General features: G+C 38.7%; 1 protein-coding gene across 1 annotated transcript in view; it reads right to left on the minus strand.

Annotated features, from left to right (window-relative positions):
• Positions 1–18,342, minus strand: part of NINJ1 (ninjurin 1) — a 34,625-nt gene that overhangs the window by 6,588 nt on the left and 9,695 nt on the right. Inside the window, exons 2-3 of the mRNA XM_060766020.2 lie at positions 6,281–6,515; positions 1,655–1,810 (exon numbers count right to left, since the gene is read on the minus strand). Of these exons, the coding sequence (XP_060622003.2) occupies positions 1,662–1,810; positions 6,281–6,515 (384 nt within the window). The 3' untranslated portion in view covers positions 1,655–1,661. The remainder of the gene's footprint in view (positions 1–1,654; positions 1,811–6,280; positions 6,516–18,342) is intronic.

Raw genomic sequence — 18,342 nt, forward strand, 5'->3', positions numbered from 1 at the left:
TGTAGTGACAGTAACTGCGAGCTGGAAGGGGCTGGTGGTTGGATAAACAGAGCCCATAGCTTCTCAGAGTAACTACAAAAGTCAGACAAGCTAAAGAGAAGCAGTTTTCTATTTGTCCATACAAAAACAGAGATACCTCCCTCCCCCCCCCCCCCCCCATGTTATATCTTTGAAGTGTTGACCAGTATGCATGATGAGGAAGGAGACAGAGGCATTTCCAGTGGTTCAGATATCGAGAATTCCATGTAAGGGAGGAAATGAAACAATGATATGCTGAAGACACCTTAAAGTGATCATTCTGGGAAGATATCTTAGAGTAGGCATCCCCGAACGGCAGCCCTCTAGTTGTTTAACCATCCAACTCCCAGAAGCCCTAGCTAATTTGTTCAATGGTCTGGAATTCTGGGAAATGGGGGCCCAAACAGATGGAGGGCCATCGTTGGAGGATGCCTGTCTCAGGCCAGATCTACACTGCCCTATATCCCAAGATCTCATCCCTGATTACCTGCTTTGAACTGGATTATATGAGTTGACACTGCTAGATAATCTGGGATAAGAAGATAATCTGGGTTCAGATCCAGTAAAGATTCAACCTTAGAGTACTATCCTACTTCTGCTAAACTTTTGGACAGTATCCATCCTCTGCAAGAATTCCTTATGGAATGTCCACAAGCTTACAAACTTTCCCTCACACCTGTACATAGAGAATTAATGGCAGGTGGGCCATATCTTGTTTTGTATTGCCTTGTCTGTTCCATTTTGCAAGACCTCTAATGGAATTATTTCCCTTACTGTATGCAGTCATCCTATGTCCTGTCTTCTCTTATGCTGAATTTCATCATTCTTATTTCACACTTCCAGATGGGTTTGTGATTCAATAGCACAGGACACCAAGTCAAATCTTTGGTTCATCATCTAGGGTATAGGATCTAGAATTGCACTGACTTTGCTTGCTGTCAGCATGGCAAAGGAAAATAATGGGATTATGTTTTTAAAGACCATAAATTCTGCATCTATATATTCCATCATCCACAACTTGAAAATATTTTTAGTCCAAAAAGCAAACTTTTATTTTGCTGTTTTACATAAGGGATATCATTTTACTATGCCACTATAATAATGGGACTTGAGCATCCAGGGATTTTGGTATCCATGGGTGGATCCTGGAATCAAACCTGAGTGAACATCCTTGAGTTCTGCCAGTTATTGTCACCGACACATCTAATCTTTTTTTCTTAGCAAGGGGGCTACTTGCACTGAATTCTGGGATCTGCATTAGGGGTCTTCCAATGGGTCCATTCTCCCTGTAACCTGAGGTCTGAGTAGTAAATTTCATTCACTTTGATTTAAGCAAAATGTTCTTAAGTGTGTTTTGCAAAAACACCATTTCATTGATGCACCAGGTGAAAGAGGAGACATTTTTATTTTGAAAAAATATTGGCATTGAAAAGAAATTCACTTGGCAATGGGAACAAAACATTACAGCTCATGCCATGATTTGCCAGAAATTAGTCTGTTACAGAAACATTGTCTAGTTATTTTTCAAAAGCCTCTGAAAACTACAGCAAAAGAAGCCATAATCCCCAGCAACTTCTAGGAAATTCCTAATATTTGACCTGTCTGGGGCAACCATACATTAGGGATTGCAACTTACCTTTATATCACTTACTGACGGAGGCTGATGGCTTCTGAACTCCAAAAGCAGTAATAAAGATATTCACAACTACTATGATAAACACCAGTCCAGTTGCAAGATTATTCAGAAAATCCAATTTGGCATGTTTTGCAGGATTATTGAGATCATATTTGACTGCAAGAAAAAATGAGTTGAAATATTATTTTATCACAGAAGCACAATTATAAACACAACCAATGTTTCGAACTGTTCTCTAAATATCTACAATAGACACGATGTGTGTGCTGTTCACTAAACAGAGTCAGCGTAGTCTCTGGAAGGTCATAGTTTGAATCTCAGCCTCCACCAACTAACCATGGCCAAATCACACGCTCTTAGTAGAGGAAGGCAAAGGCAAACTTCCCTTTTACATTAGCTTCTTGACAAAAATTTGAAAAAATAGTCCAGTTTAAAGTATGTTAAAATATTTATTAAAGGAAAATGTTTTAATATGGAAAAATATGATTACTAAAATCAACCATAAAACGACTATATGGAGTAAAAAAAACCAACAACTCCATAATCTGGTTATGGAGTGTTTGTCAAAAGACTCCATAATCTGGAATCTACAGAGTTTATTTAGTTTTTAATGACATATAAAATGGCTTTAGATTTCTGAAAATATATTTGCCAAAATTCCCCCAAATCAGCTCACTGCTGCCTAGTCCTTCTTACTGCTTTCATTTTCAGAAACAGGGGACATTACAACTGCTTAACAAAATGGCTTGCAAGTGATGTATAGTCTTACTCAACGCTTTGATTGTATGAAGCGTCACTACCTTCTGTTTGCTTGTATCTTCCCTTTGCCTAAATTGCTAAAGGGTAAAGGAAATCAGACAAGCAACAATGTAGCTCACACAGTTATTTTTACTCCCAGCTCTTGAAAAATGTATAAGTGGGCTAAATTAAATATGTATGCTCGCACAAGGAATCGTATGAGGTCTACAAGAAGTGTTCCACATTTCTCTTCCTCAGCTCTCTCCTCAAATGACCTTCCATGAGCTGGTTTGACATAAAACAAGGGATAGACAGGAAAAATAGTTTCTGTTATGTCTTCTGCCATGAACATGTATGAGTCAGAAAGTATTGCCAGAGTTCCAGTGTAGCCACAGAAAAATTATTATAAAGATGTGTATGGACAAAAATGGCATGGTCACCGCACCCTCATTTGTATTTGTTTAAGATGATTCCATAAACAAATAAGAAAAACCAAGTAAAGGCTTCAAAAATTTCAAGTTCAAATATTATTTGTATTTTATAAATACTATTTTAAAAGCTGTGCACATATCTATTGAATCAGATACAAAAAGGGTACTGGAAGCTTCGATTACTTCATTTATAGGTGTGCTTTAATTATGTATTCCTACATGGCAAAGGGTTAGACTAAATGGCCATTGTGATCTCTCTCAACTCTAAAAGCAGGTTCTGTTCTGATTCTGTGATTCTTTAAAGAGCAAGTTTTCCATCTGACTTCCAAAAAAACCTTGCAAATTCCCCGGATGGGTAGAAGTAGAATATTGTGTAACCTCTCATAGGAAATCCCTGCCCTGAATTCCCATGGCACGAGATCTAGTCCCATGGCTCCTAGTCACAGCACCTAATTTCTCAAAAACTGTAAAAACCCAAAAAGGGAAGCATGATTCCAAGAAATGTAAACAGCCCTGGGTTATCTGAATGTCACAAAGCAATTTTCATACAGCTGTTTGATTACCACATTATGGTCTTTCCTCACAGTAGACTGATCTAATGGTTGCAGGCTCAGCGTGTAAGTTTCTGATTCATGTATTCAAAAAGTCATCTAGTTTTGTAGCTGAGACATGAAATGATTCTTCAACACTATGGGCATAGGAGAAGGTTGGAAAAAAGGCAGGAATGTCTATTTAAAAAGCAAGGTTCTGAATTCTTAGAGGTAATTACAGTAATCCTAACCCATTATTATAGTATTGTACAATGGAACTAAACTCACAGCCATTCTTAAGTACAGGTATTGTTAAATATTTCATTATAGTAATCTAATCCTACTGTCATTGAGACAGGCTCTTTCTTTCCTTCCTTTTTTCATTTAAAAAAAGAAATGAAAAGCCTCCTATGATTAAAAGCGAGCTTTTTATAGGATGAATATAAGGTGATCTAGTGCCACTGTAAGAGGATCCTCTTTACATACACAACTCAAATGGGAACATACTCATTAACGGTATCCTTCCTCAATACACTCATAGCCTTTACATTTTGTCATCTTGGCAAGCCATTCTGGCATTTTCAAACAGGCTAAAAGTTCATCTTTGCTCACTTCCCAATTCAAGTTAGAACAAATTGTTTTTCTTCTCATTTTTGAACAGAACAAAGATACAATGGGGGAAATACGCAGATTTCAACTGCTTCTAGGCAAGGCGGGGATGGATTTTACTCAGCTCCTACTCCAAAAAGATAGGTTTGGAAGCTGCTAAGAGGAAGCTACTATGAAAAGCTGGGGCAAAAGGCACAGAAAATGTGCCTGGCAGCTAAACTGACCACTTCCTTCCTTCCTTCCTTCCTTCCTTCTCCATTCTATAATTTAAAGTTTGTCAACAAGCAAGATCACAGACACAACCATTATATCCAAAAAAAGTCTTCTTAAAATCACAGTTTAGAGAAAAGGGTAGCCATTTCAGACATTATTTCCTTGAATCAATCAAGGTCCATGTTCTTCTGAAAATGAGGCTGCCAATATTGATAACATTAGACTAAGGACCCATCTAGACAGACACTTAAACCCCGGAATCTGCAGATTCACCCTCCATTCCTGCACTATGGGAGAAACAGGAGCAGAGGGTAAATGGTCAGTGTAGATCTCTTTAAGCATGTCTGTTGCACCAGTTCTCCTGTCTTTTATGCAGGAAAAACTGGCATTATTCACACAATACCACAGGTGGCACAACCCTAGTTAGAGAAGAGCTATTGAAACTGATGGGATTTTTGTTAGTGTGACTAACGGGTCCCATTCATTTCAATGTCTCTCCTTCATTTATATTAAATTTTACTCGGTGTTTCTCTAGATGGGTAAGAAACATTACCCTCTTTCTTTCAGTGGATCATCTGACATAAGTTGCTTAAGAATAATAACACTAATTGGAAAATGGAGTGATGCAGTTGTGTCACCTTCTACCCTTTCAAAATAATCCGACAGGAATATGTGATAACATTTTAGTGTCTGCTGTTTCAAAAATGAATATTTCAGACAGCAAATACCTTTGAAATGTGCTTTGGAACAGTCTGTTAGAGAAAATAGTCAGGGGGACATTTTGGTTCAAACTAATATAGTTTACTTTGGAGCAACCTTTGGAATTATATACAGTAGAATCTCACTTATCCAAGCACATAACAACAACAACAACAACAACAACAACAACAACAACCCTATCTCATCAGCCAAAAGCAGGCCTACACTTCCCACTGAAATACTAATAAGTTTATATTTGTTAAAATTGTTCTTCATTTTAATTATTGTATTTTTAAGTGTTTTTGCACTACAAATAATATATGTGCAGTGTGCATAGGAATTCATTTTTTTCAAATTATAATCCGGCCCTCCAACAGTTTGAGGGACTGTGACCTAGCCCTCTGTTTAAAAAGTTTGTGGACCCCTGGTCTAGAGCAAAATGATCTGGACTAGCTTTGGAAGTGGCCACATGCAGCCTGTTGAAGCCACTATAACACCACTTTATCATTTGCACAGTCCTACTGAACTGGCTCCACTGGAGCATCATCTCCCCTTTTACCATCTAGCCAGAATTCTGTGTGAGCTCATGGATGTTGGAGGTGCCCCATTCTGGTTTCAGCAAAGGTGCCCGGGTGACCTCAACTTTCTGTTCATGTTGGCACCTCTGCTGATTTCAGAATGGGTACCCATAATGGACAGGAGCTTGCACAGAGCTCTGTACCTGATCACGAGTAGTGACATGGGCATAATTTATCACCTTTTCCCTGTGCTAATGGCAGTGTCCCATCTGGATAGTGGATCCACCCAAATCAGAACTAATCCATCTGTCCACTCTGCTGTCCACACTGCCCTGAAGCTGTGGGATACTCTGGAGTTTTCAGAAAATTCCAGAGCATTCCCTGATTTTGCCTGAATCAGGCCAAAACTGCTTTATTTCAACAAAAAAAATCTGCAATACTCACTGGAAATCCTGAAAGGAGTCAATTCATGCTGAGTTTCTGATGCCTGTATAAACCTGCCCTTAGTCCAACACTCAAACCACTACACCAAGATTTTAAGTCACAAGTACAGCCTATGGAAAGTTACTTTTTTGGATGACAACTTCCAGAATCCCCCAGCTAGCCAACCGCTGGACTGTTGTCCCAAAAAGTAACTTTTTCCAAGTTCTAGATATACCAGGGCTTACTTTTATACAGGAAACGTGAGAGTAGAATCAGCAAATTTGCTTTCCTCCCCAATTACATGTAATTAAAATTATATGAAGGAACACTTGAAACTAGTTACTGAGTAAATATCTTCATTTGAAGAGAACCAGCCTTATAGAAACAGAAAATTGACTATCATAACCAAAGTTCATGGCACTAGGGCAGAAAAGCAAGACTAATTATTCACAACATCATACATACCAAGGAATATTAGTAGGACACCCACTCCAACCTGAAGTATGAGTGAGATGGAAATGAGGGCAATAAGTGGGACGTAGAACGAAAAGGAAGGTCCTTGTTCCATAACTGCCTTGAGCTGGGATGCATTGGCCATGAGCAAAGCAATGTCCAACATGCTCTCGGCTGCACTCTTCTTGTTGGCATAATGGTTAATGTTAATTGGTCTGTTGTTTCTCTGTAGCCATTGTCTTCCAGGCTGAAAAACAAAAATTCAAATATGTCAAATAGTATTATAGATAGCAGAAGAAACATGATCACAGCAGGATGATCAACATTGTATCAACTTGCCAAAGGTAAAATGATTGTGTACGTATGTGAGAATATAAAGGGAAATCAGGCAAGCAGGGAAATTGTATGTTTGGTTAATTTTGATTGGGCCTTAGTGAACTTCCTCACAAGGAAGGAAAACAGAATTTCCCTACAAACTAGGCTTGAATGGGTTGTTGTAGGTTTTTTGGGCTGTGTGGCCATGTTCTAGAAGCATTTTCTCTTGATGTTTCACCTGCATCTATGACAGGCATCCTCAGAGGTTTTGAGGTGTGATCTCACAACCTCTGAAGAAGCCTGCCATAGATGAAGGCAAAACATCAGGAGAGAATGCTTCTAGAACATGGCCACACAGCCTGAAAAACCTACAACAACTCAGTGAATCTGGCCATGAAAGCCTTTGACAATACATATGGCTTGAATGTCACTGATAGTCTAAATAGAGTAGACTCAATGAATGAACCGTTGAATGGCAAACTAACATTTATGTAAATGCCATTGAATAGATTATATCTACTCTAGTTGGGATTAATTTATATATGGTATCTTAACTTCAAAATGATACTCATGTCCATTTTGAATTCAGTATAATTTATGTCACAAGCTTCTTCCAAGACACACAAAACTCCTTTGCAAGTGCTTCCCACCCAATAATTGTCACATAAAAACTCTCTTAGGAAAAAACATTCTAGGCCTTCCAATTTAGGTTCAAAGCAGGAATATTTGCCTGTACACAAAAGTTCTGGATAAACTTGAACTTTTAAACTAGCAGAAGAAAGCAGCAAAATCAGGGGGAAAGTGGGTTTAATGGATTGATTAATGATATACACACTTTATATTAAACTTCTCTGGGAAGCTGTTATATTTGGAAGGTATTTTCAAATACACCCACCATGCTTCATGTCAGTCACTCATAAATTCTATTTTGAGAAATGATTAGAAACTTTGCTACCACTATAAATGGTTTGTGATGTCTTTCTTAGAATCATTATGAAATCTTCTATATATTTATATGGAAAACATTCTATGTGAGCCGACTTGTCTGAAATGTCAAAGGTTGCACTGGCTAGAATTATGATATTGAGTGACAACAAGCTCTTTGATGTAAGGCGGGGGAAAAGCACACTATATGGGCTTGTTGGGACTGTAATACTTTAAACTCCAGGTAATAGGCTGCATGAATGAATGCTCCTGTACATTAAAACAATAGAAGCTTCACTGCAGGGAACTCTGGTACGGAACATGCTATAGTCATTTTGGATATACTTGCAGTGCTTTGGAAAGGGTTAGCATTGGAAAAGTTATTTGTTGGACTAGATCTCTCAGTACACCCCACTACCTTGGAAGATGTAGTCTTTAAAAAAGGTTTCCAAAATCCAGAGAAGGACACCATGCATATTGCCTGCACTCCTGAGCTCTAGCCATTCAGTTGATTATTACAATAGGATATGGCAATGGTTTCAGTATTAGACTGTGACTCTGGAGCCCAGAGTTCAATAGTCGGAGGAAATCATGTGGAAACTGTGGAGGGAAGGAATAACATGGCTTTACCAGCACCGCCACCACTGCCACTTCCAAGTACATCTCTGTACAAGCAAATTAGAGAGAGAATGGAAAAGAGAGAGAAGAAAGCAGGAGAGATGGAGTGGGAGGGAAATGGAAGAGGGAGAGAAAAGGTGAGCTAAAGAGAATGAGAAAAAGAGATAAGGGAAGAATGAAGAGTTGGATGAGTAGGAGAGAGAGCAAGTGATAAAGGGCAAGACGGGAGAAGAGGAAACAGATAACGCTGCTTTGTTTCCTCTTATTTTTCTCCACTTTGTGGATTTGGTATGTGGCACCTAGAAGGATAAACACTGAGCAAATGCAGACCTCAAGCCAACTGCAATTCGTTTCCCAGGAGATTCCTAGAAATCATATTTGTTCAGAGTTCCTAATTGCATGGAGACAGTCCTCGGCAGCTAGAGTTGTACATGCCTAGATTTTCTTTTATCTTCAAATGAATGCACGGAGAAGGGGCAGGACATACAGTCCTAATTCTCCCGCCACCCCATGCACAGTACATAAAGACCTTCTGTAGAGTCTGAAGAATTTTGACACTGGGCAAGATATGTGTAGATGTTTGTTTATGGCTGTACTCCTCCAGAACCCCTCCTATTTACTTATCTTGCCAATATGGTTACTCAAAATATCTTAAATGATCCCGATCCAATCTGCTTTTTTGCTTCTTGACATCTGTGCCAGTGCTTGAAGAACCCTGGCATATACCAATATTAAATATTTGAAAACAATTTTATTTTTTATTTCTATAGCATGCTTTTCTTTTCCACCAAGTAACTATGCATACTTTTTTGAATTTTCATATTATAATTTTAATGTGGAAAGCAATATAGCACTATTCACAAAAATACTGTATGGGAAGTATTTATATTGCCATACCTCAGAGATTTTTTTTTAGCTTATAACTATTTTCTTTGGCTGGAATCGCCTTTGTGGGGAAAGGTTGTTAGGATGTTCTTTTTCACTACAACACACCCCATAATCATATACTTGCAAAACCCATGAAGATTTTACATTTCCATCTTGTTTCCGGAACTAGACACCAGATGCTTATGCAGGTTCTTTCCAATTTACACAAAAGAAGGACTATTAAATACATTCCATGATAAAAGTATTTCCAGTTATTAAGAGATGGAAATAGCAGCAAAGTTCTATTTTGGAAACAGGCAACAATTCTAAACTTATGTAGAACTACAGCATATTTTACACTACAGCATATAGAACTATGATTCAACTTTGTGGTTAGTTGAGCTACTATAGTGCTCTGGTTGAAAAGGTTAAATGCTATTCCATATAGTGCCAGTCCTAGGTTTCTACAGAATGGAACCATGGGAGTTAAAATGGCATACTATTTCTGTAATTGTGTAGCATGAATGAGCCTCCTGTTGATTCAAACTTTTCACCTAATGGAAAAATCTTGGACACAAACATTAACATTAATATTCGAAAGAAAGAAAGAAAGAAAGAAAGAAAAAGTCTCACCATTCCCAAGTTTGCCAAGATTAAGCAGAAACTACTGAATCATTAATTACTGAATAAATGAAAATGCTTCTTGTAAACTGCTGTCTGAGCTGTTGGAGATCAGGAATTTAGGAGGTCCAGGAAAAGCCTATTAGCCATTTCTTGAAAAGTTCTTTTTTTGTGTGGGCCAGAACTCCCAGTGTCCTGTGGTTAGCATCCCAAAAAGTAACTTGCTATGATAGGTCAGGCCAGCTGGCCCTCATACCTTGTAGCTATAATTTATCATATGGGATCTTTTCTCTTTCCCAAAGTCTCAACATTTCATTGAAATAAATTACAGTCTGGGTTTTGCATGTATGCCAACGATTAATATGGTGAATGTATTCTGGCAATGGTTTGGAATTAAAACCAGGTTAGATTTTGGACTTCCTGCATGGGGTTTGGTGCCAGATGACACAAGGTTGGCCAGATGCTTCTCCTCACAAGTGATTGTTCTCTCTCCCTTTGAGCTTTATACAAGACAGCTGTGATTAGGTTTCTTGTTTCCTTCAGTAGAACGGGAGAGTGGTGGAAATAAAAGAAATGATCAAGCTTTACTCTTTCAAAACAAGTTTTGCTTAGATGTAGCAGTCTTGAAACTTTCTTCAGATAATATTATGGGCTTCACCATTTTGTGGCCACACACTCAGCTTCAGACAGCTGCTGTTTCCCTCCCTGTGTCATGGCAGAGGTTCATTGGAAATGGATCGTAAGTCCTATTTACCACAAATAAGTTCTTGGTGAATATGCACAGGCATTAACTACAAAGGACAAACTTAACACAGTAAAGATTTAATGACTGAGGAAGCTGTCAAGTAGAAAGGATGACAAATATCCTTTCCAGCAAAAAGGAAAGGTAAAATATAATGTATAAATCAGTTTGGTATTTCTCATGATTCACAGCTTGCTCTTCTCCTTTCTTGTCACGCTGTTACTTTATTTGAAACTGAAAGCACAGCATAGCTTTTAGTAGTGCTGCAAGAGAATTGGGCTTAGCAAGAAGCTCTTTGGAAATCACATGACATGACTCATACTTTGGAGTTCACTGCAGCTTGCATTGTCAAGAGACAGAGATTATTCAACCAGTTATAAAACAGTAGAGCAAATTGGATCACATAATCAACAGGGAAAAATTATGTGTAGCTTGACAATTTAGCCATCTGATAATGAAGTAAAAAACAGGACTACGAAAATATTTAGCCTTCCAAAGCATTCTGAAGGAAAAAGGATGTTTGCTTGCTAATCTTAGATTTGTAACAGGAATTAGGGTATATCTCATTTAGTAAGAAATAGAGAAAAATATTTGCTGATGCAATGGAAGTAAAATTAAATATGATGTACTTAATACAATTGCCTTTTTTTGGCTTGCAATTGCAATCAACATCAAAACTCTGATATCTTACAACAATAACTGAGGCTGAAAAAACTCACAGGCCCCTGCTTTCAGTCTGATTTGAGCTGCAGCAGGGAGTTCCACAGTTCCTGAACATCTGGTCAGCATGAAGACAGGGGGATGTGGCCCCTGCAGCAGCTTGAACAACAGGGATTTATTTCTCCTTTTTTTTCCTTGCTAAACTGAGCTTCCTCACTTCAATGTAACAACCCTTAATAAAGAAGTATCTTTTCCTTTAACTTTACCTCTTCATAGTGATACATTGTGTCCCTTTACTGTCTCAAACATTAACAAATATGAACTTTTCCTTTTCTGAGCCGCAGATCTCTGCTGGCTCGCCCGGGATGCCCTTATAGCGTCCCAGGGAGGCCAAAACTGCCTTCCTCTGAACTGCAGATATGGAAACCCATTGGGCCCCTGTATCTGTGGGTCAATGGATCAACTCCCAACCAGTGCCATCTTTTTCCTAGACTAATTTTAAGGCTAACTGCTATCTTACTTTTTTGCATTATGGACCCTGTGCCCCAGGAAAACTCATTTTTAATCCAAAGACCTCATGTGGGGACCAGCTGACTTCAATCCATGTCTCCATGTGGCAACAACATTAGTGCCTCCATCTCATGTGGGTTCAGAAGCCTGCCAATCCAGGGGAACCTGCTGTGCTCACTCCTTGGGACCCCCAGACCTCTGGCAGGCCATTCTCCCCCTTGGATGAAATTGGATTTATAGTTTTCTCATCTTCCATGAATGGACTGCGACACCACCATGCTTCTATTGATTCCAATGTGCTCTCCGTGGACACTCGTGAACCTCCCCAGGATTTTTATGAACTTTCCCCAACTATCATGAACTTTTTAGAACTTTTTATCAACTTTTGCAGGACTTATAGAACTCTTGGAAGCTCATCTGCCAAGTCCCTTTGGATTTTTATGATTTACACAAAACTTTTATGAACTTTGATGAACTTTGGAGGGGTGGGGGAGGTTGACATGATTTCCCCTTAGACCAGGGGTCCTCAAACTTTTTAAACAGAGGGCCAGGCCACAGTCCCTCAAACAGTTGGAGGGCCAGATCATAATTTGAAAAAAACATGAATGAATTCCTGCACATATCTTATTTGTCCTAAAGAAACACTTTAAAACAATACAATAATTAAAATGAAGAATAGTTTTAACAAATATAAACTTATTAGTATTTCAATGGGAAGTATAGGACTGCATTTGGCTGATGAGATAGGATTGTTATTGTTGTGGTGTGCTTTCAAGTAATTTCAGACTTAGGTTGACCCTGAGTGAAGGCCGGGTAAATGACCTTGGAGGGCCGTATCCGGCCCCCAGGCCTTAGTTTGAGGACCCCTGCCTTAGACCTTGCATGATTTCCCTTTATGAATTCCTTGTACTTTCCCCTACCCATTCCCCATACCTTATGTGCATGTATGTTTACATTTCTTAAAAATGAAGGAAAAGTCACTGCTTTCATAAAACCAGCAATCCTCCTGACTCTGGAAGCCCCATCCAGTGCTTCCTGAGTTAGTAATCCCCTGACAAAAGGATTTCACCAAGCTCAGTTGCATGGACAATAGATAAATGGTTCTTATAAAAACCCAGGCTTCGGAGGGCTATGCCAGACCATCTGGAATGATAAGATCTATGGACATTTGAATTCCTCACCTGTCTGTGAGGAATTAGGATTTCACCACAGCCTTTTTTCATCGTGCCAACCCCACTGGCCAAAACCAGTCTCAGACTTCATCAATGGATCCCATACTCAGGATGGAAGGAAACAAGGGATCTTATTTTCAAAAGATTTAAACAATAACTCTGGCCCAGCTTGAGGGCTTAAGCTATCACTGACCGATTGGACAAACATTGATCACTTTAATCTGATCACTTTTCCATTCCTTTCATTGTTTCCCGCCTGGCCCGCTTCCTCCCTTCCCAATGGCTAGGGGACCAAAGCGGGACTAGCACCCTGATTGGACAAGGCGTTATTTTCCCTTGCAAGTCATGTCGGCTCCTCGGCAAATGATTGTGGTTGTCATCCATTCCTGCTGGAATGAAATAAACAACTAAGCTTTCCTCCAACTTGATGAGATTTATTTGGGAAAAACAGGGAAAAATTCTTTCTGGGTGCTTGTTGTCTCGCCAGGTGTCTGGATCCTCTTTTTGGGTCTGGCTGGTCTCTGCTTCAGTACGGCCACTTAAATTCATGTTCAACATCATAACCTCAACATTTACAAAAGCTTATGCTACCAACTTGAGGTCTCAAAAATTATAGCACATTTGAGACCCCCCCCCCCTTTGTGCACTCATTCAGCCTAATACAGCTGTTCCTTTGAATATTACATGACACAGCTTTTGTCATTATGAAACTACATCTATGACACCATCCTTTTTGCAATTTTCATCTCACCTTAGCAGAGATTTGTTTTGTTTATAATACTTATATGCCTTTCTGAAGAGAATGAAAGAGTTGGTGGGGGCAGCATTTTATTTGAGGGGTCGTGATGGCTAAACCTTCAGAATCCACTAGACCAGTGGTTCCCAACCTTTTATTGTCCAGGGACCACTTGAACAGGGACCACTCTTCAATACTAGTACCAAAAGGGTTACGAATCAGTTTTGGTCAATTTGACATTCAGTTTGGTTATTTGGGATGCTGATTCAGAAATTGCAGTGGACAGACCACATCAGCTCTAGTTTCTGATATGGAACATATGGCATTCAGTAGTCTCCATCTGCTCGCCCACATAATACCATATTTAATAATCTAGAGCTGATGTGGTTGTAGTAATCTTTTGTGGATAGTCGGCCTCTCCCCTCTTGACATCCCCATTGCCTTGGCACTATCAGTGGGTTTTGTAAGACCAATCACTCTCATTACCACATGGTTTCAAGGCAACAGTGTAGTAATGGTGAGGCTGTGGACAATATTTTTGTTCTTGAGAACCACTGGTGGTCCATGGACCACAGGTTGGGAACCACTGCACTAGACATACTAGCTGGTGTTTGGGCATTGTAGTCCAAAGAGTAACTTTACCAAGTGAACAAAAAAAAATATCATCTGGACTGCATGGCATATGAATGAGATGGTTGAATATACCTTGAATAAATAATGTAAGTAAATATATCCTATAATGTAAGTAAATATATCCTATACCTACATACAGAAACAATGGTTTCTAGTGTTGAATCAACAAGTCCAATTTTACTTTAAAAAATGTCCAAAAATACTGAAAGGGGGAAATATGTGTTACATACAGAAAATGCAATTGTTAGCAATGGAATATGAATCATGCTATCAAATGAAATCCTCTGTTTAGGAAATGAAATGAAAAATAGATAGGCACGCTCATTTGGGGCAACTGAGGTGGCAGTAGCTTGACATCTCCCTCGAATGAAAATTGTTTACATTCTGATGTTTGGATTGAGTCTCCTGGAGCAGCAGAGGAAGGGGATGGCGTGGGGTGAGATGCCATTTCAATGGCATGTTCCAGAAATGACGCTACTTTCCTTCACTTCCATTGCATCAGCAAGTATTTCCCCCCATTTCATACTAAGGGACACATACACTCATTCCCTGTTATAAATCTAAGATTAGAAAGCAAATATCCTTTTTAATACCAGTTGTGCTTCTTGTGGTTTCATGCTGTTTGCTCATTAATAATGGTTTTGAAACTAATAGCTTCAGTAATTATTTTGCTGCTTCAGTGTTGCCTGGCTCTTTGTTGTCTTCTTGTTAATTAGCTGCTTCTACTGGAAGTTTCAAAAGTGGAATTATGTTAAAACAGGGTGTTAATCTACACATGCAAGAGGGCATTGTTCTGCTGAGCATCTAATGCTCTGTTCCTGTAAAACATATGCTTTCTAAGAAGGTAGGATTAAAATAATTTAACCTGAAAACCAGCTCCTGATCCATCAAAAACATAAATGAAATGCCTTCACTGGAGTTATTTGTCAGAATATACGCGACATTCATAAGATTAGTTCCATGATCAAGATCTGTATAGAAAGGAGCTTCCCTACTGCAGCTATTTAAAACAAAATCAAATTGAAGGATTTTTTGGGAGGGCAGGGTTACCTTATCTTTCTTATATCTTCCACATCTTTTTAGTATTCAAAATCCCACCCTGTTTTTTCCCCAAGGAATATGTAGGTAAAGAAGCAAGAGGGAATGAGGGACTTGTTTATTTAGTATTTTCAGTTAGGTGGAGCCCTTCATGCTATACCACACTGATAGACTTGTTCATTTAACCAGTGACTCAGAGAAATACAGCTTCTAATATTGCTCAGTAGCTTTCCCCTGGTGTTGGTTGTTCAGGAGCTAAAGCTGGATATAAATTGGGATGACATCACTCTTTCAAATTGAAGCCATCTTCATCTTAAAAGAGTGATATCATCTTCTATGCCACGTTATAAGTAGTGAATCGGGATATTGGCCATCTGTAAATTAAATACATGTTTAAGCCAAGTTAAACCAGTAACAAGAGGCTTTTATATTACTCTGTTTAACTCTAGCATTGCTCATTTCTGAAGCCAGGAATGCCTGGAAAAATCCATTTTAAGGATTTAAAAGAAGAGCAAAATGTTTCTTCAGGCTAAATCCCAAATGAAACTATAAAACACATTTATTAGAATTAAATTAGAAGCAATTTAAATGGAAATCACACACATTTTAATTGGTGCAATGAACTACTTCCTAGAATACATATTCTTTAATATCTACTTTCCATGTCGATGTTTCACATTCTGCTGCACCACTTAAGTCTCATATTAAAAAGTAGCATCAGAGAGGCGGCTAAGCCTGTGTTGAAACATGATTAAAGTCTAAAATTTTCATTAATCAAAGAAACCCATTAATGATTTGACCAGAATTGGCTCTCTGAAAAGCATGGAAAACATTCAGCCTTATACAAAATCCAATCTGTAATCCATGTTGGTGCTACCAAAGCCTCTCTGTATTCACAAATCGAAGTCTGAGGGCTTGTCTGCACAGTAGTGAAACTGGAAATGGTTTTCACATAATGAATTGTTCAGAACAGTATCATAAAATTTTAGTTTTCCACATAACCTTTACCTTTTTATTTTTCTAGTACAGTGGTTCCCAACCTATGGGCCGTGTCCCACTCGTGAGCCACGAGACCTAAAATAAGGGCCATGAGACAGGTAGGGAAAATTGGTGCTGGGGTGTGTGCTGCCATTGGAGGAGAGCAAGAGAGAAAAGGAGAGGGACAGAAGGAAGGAAGGAGACGACAGTGCGTTGCCCTTGCCAGCGCTTTCTCGGCCTTGGGAAGCTTCCCAGGCCAGGGTGGAGAAGACTCACTCAGCGGCAATTTTCTGCAATGCAATTTTCTGAATCAGCACCCCAAATAATCAAACCGAATCAAAAGTTGACCAAAAAACTGATTTGTAACCCTTTTGATACTAATGTTGGAGAGTAGTCCCTGGTCAAAGTGGTCCCTGGTCAAAAAAAGGTTGGGAAGCACTGTTCTAGTAGGTTAGTTTATATCCCATATTTCTCTGACACTTTGAAAACCAGATAAAAACAAGCATAGATATTGGCAGAAAACAGTTCAAATATAAACAATATGAAAACACCAGATCAAAAAGTGATTTAAAAACCGATCAATAAAAAGAGTAATATCTCCTTATTTAAAAAGTCCCCCAAATTAAAAAGTTTTTTTTTACTGTAAGCATAAGGAGAACAGGGAGAAGTACAACCTACTTTCCATTGGAAGTGAATCCCACAGCCTGGGAGCAACCACCAAAAAGGCCCTCTCTCACATCACCACACTCCTCTTTGAAGTGGTAGGACTGAGGGAAGGCCTCCTCCAAAGATCTCAAAGCTTGGGAAGATTTGTATATTGAACAATGTTCCTTCAAAACAGCCAGGATTCAGGATGTATTATCTTGTGGCAATTCATATTGGCATGGCATATTGGCATATTGGCATATTGGTATGGCAAAAGAGTTGGTAGGACACATCATGTGAAGTATCTATCCCATAGATTGTAAGTGCAGTTTCTTCATCATTACAAAGGTATTACTAGGTCCAATTTCTGAAACTTTGTAAAGAAATGTGATGGGGTCTCCTTCTCTGGAGGTTTTTAAGCAGGGGCTAGATGACCATCTGTTGGGAGTGCTTTGATTGTGTGTTCCTGAATGGCAGAATGGGGTTGGACTGGATCCTTGTGGTGTCTTCCAGCTCTTTGATTCTATGCATGGCAAGCTGCAAAATTGTTCATGTCAAGGTCAGAGATTGATCCCATTCCATTATCACACTTGATTCCATTTCCTTTGGACTGAGGCTAATGGTATAAATACATTGTTTACTATTTTATACATATTATGTATGCATATAAAAATGTTGAGACATTTCTGTCCTGTTGATTAGATCTGATACTTCTGAAGTTGTTCCATCAAGAGTTGGGGAAAGGTTTCCAGTGAGATTTCTAGATGTAAGCATTTTTGCCCTGAATGCAATACAAGTGGGTCACCAGTTCCACATTTAATTTTTTTAAAAACTCCAAGTGCAAATTACTATTTCTAAGGTGAATTATGGCAGTATGAAAGCAATTTCATAAAGTACAGCCTTTTAATTACCTAACTATACCTTCATTTATTTGGGAATATTCTCTTGGAAGAGACTCTATAAAGCTATATCCTCCAGAATTCCTGTTGAGGCTTGTAAACATACCTATTTAAATTGCAAAGGGATTCCTGCCTGCACATGGATCTCCATTTGGATAAGATGAGAAGATCAACAAGGATTTGAGTCATGGGATTAATACAGTGACACACATGCATTGTCTAATGTCTTCAGGCTTGCAAACTAATTAGCTCAGAGTCAAGTTATTCCCTGCACTACGGACTGGAGCTCTTTTCTATTTCTGCTGTCCTACTCTTTGTTTTCATACAAATGGAAGTCACTGAACTGTGTGCAGCTCCCATATGAGGATTTACAGAACAAAACCCAAGGCTTAGCTAGTAGGCCTCCATGGTTAATTCTGCATGATAAGCTTAGTACTCAAACATACATTTCCTATCTAACTAAAAACCCCACTGCTCCCCTTCAGGTCTACATGCATGCAAAACTGAACCAGCTTCTTTAATTTATTAGATGTTTAATCCAACTTATTAAAATTCAGTGACAGACAAGAAGTAAATAAATTTTAAAGCAAGAACTTAAAATATGACACATTTTAATTTTAACATTGAAGTATAAATTAGAAAAGTTTATAACTACATTTTGTAAACTACATCCAAAGGAATGTAGTCCTCAGAATGTGTGCCCAAAATTTAAATGT

This window comes from Anolis sagrei, chromosome 2, assembly GCF_037176765.1.
Source record: "Anolis sagrei isolate rAnoSag1 chromosome 2, rAnoSag1.mat, whole genome shotgun sequence".
Lineage (NCBI taxonomy): Eukaryota > Metazoa > Chordata > Lepidosauria > Squamata > Dactyloidae > Anolis > Anolis sagrei.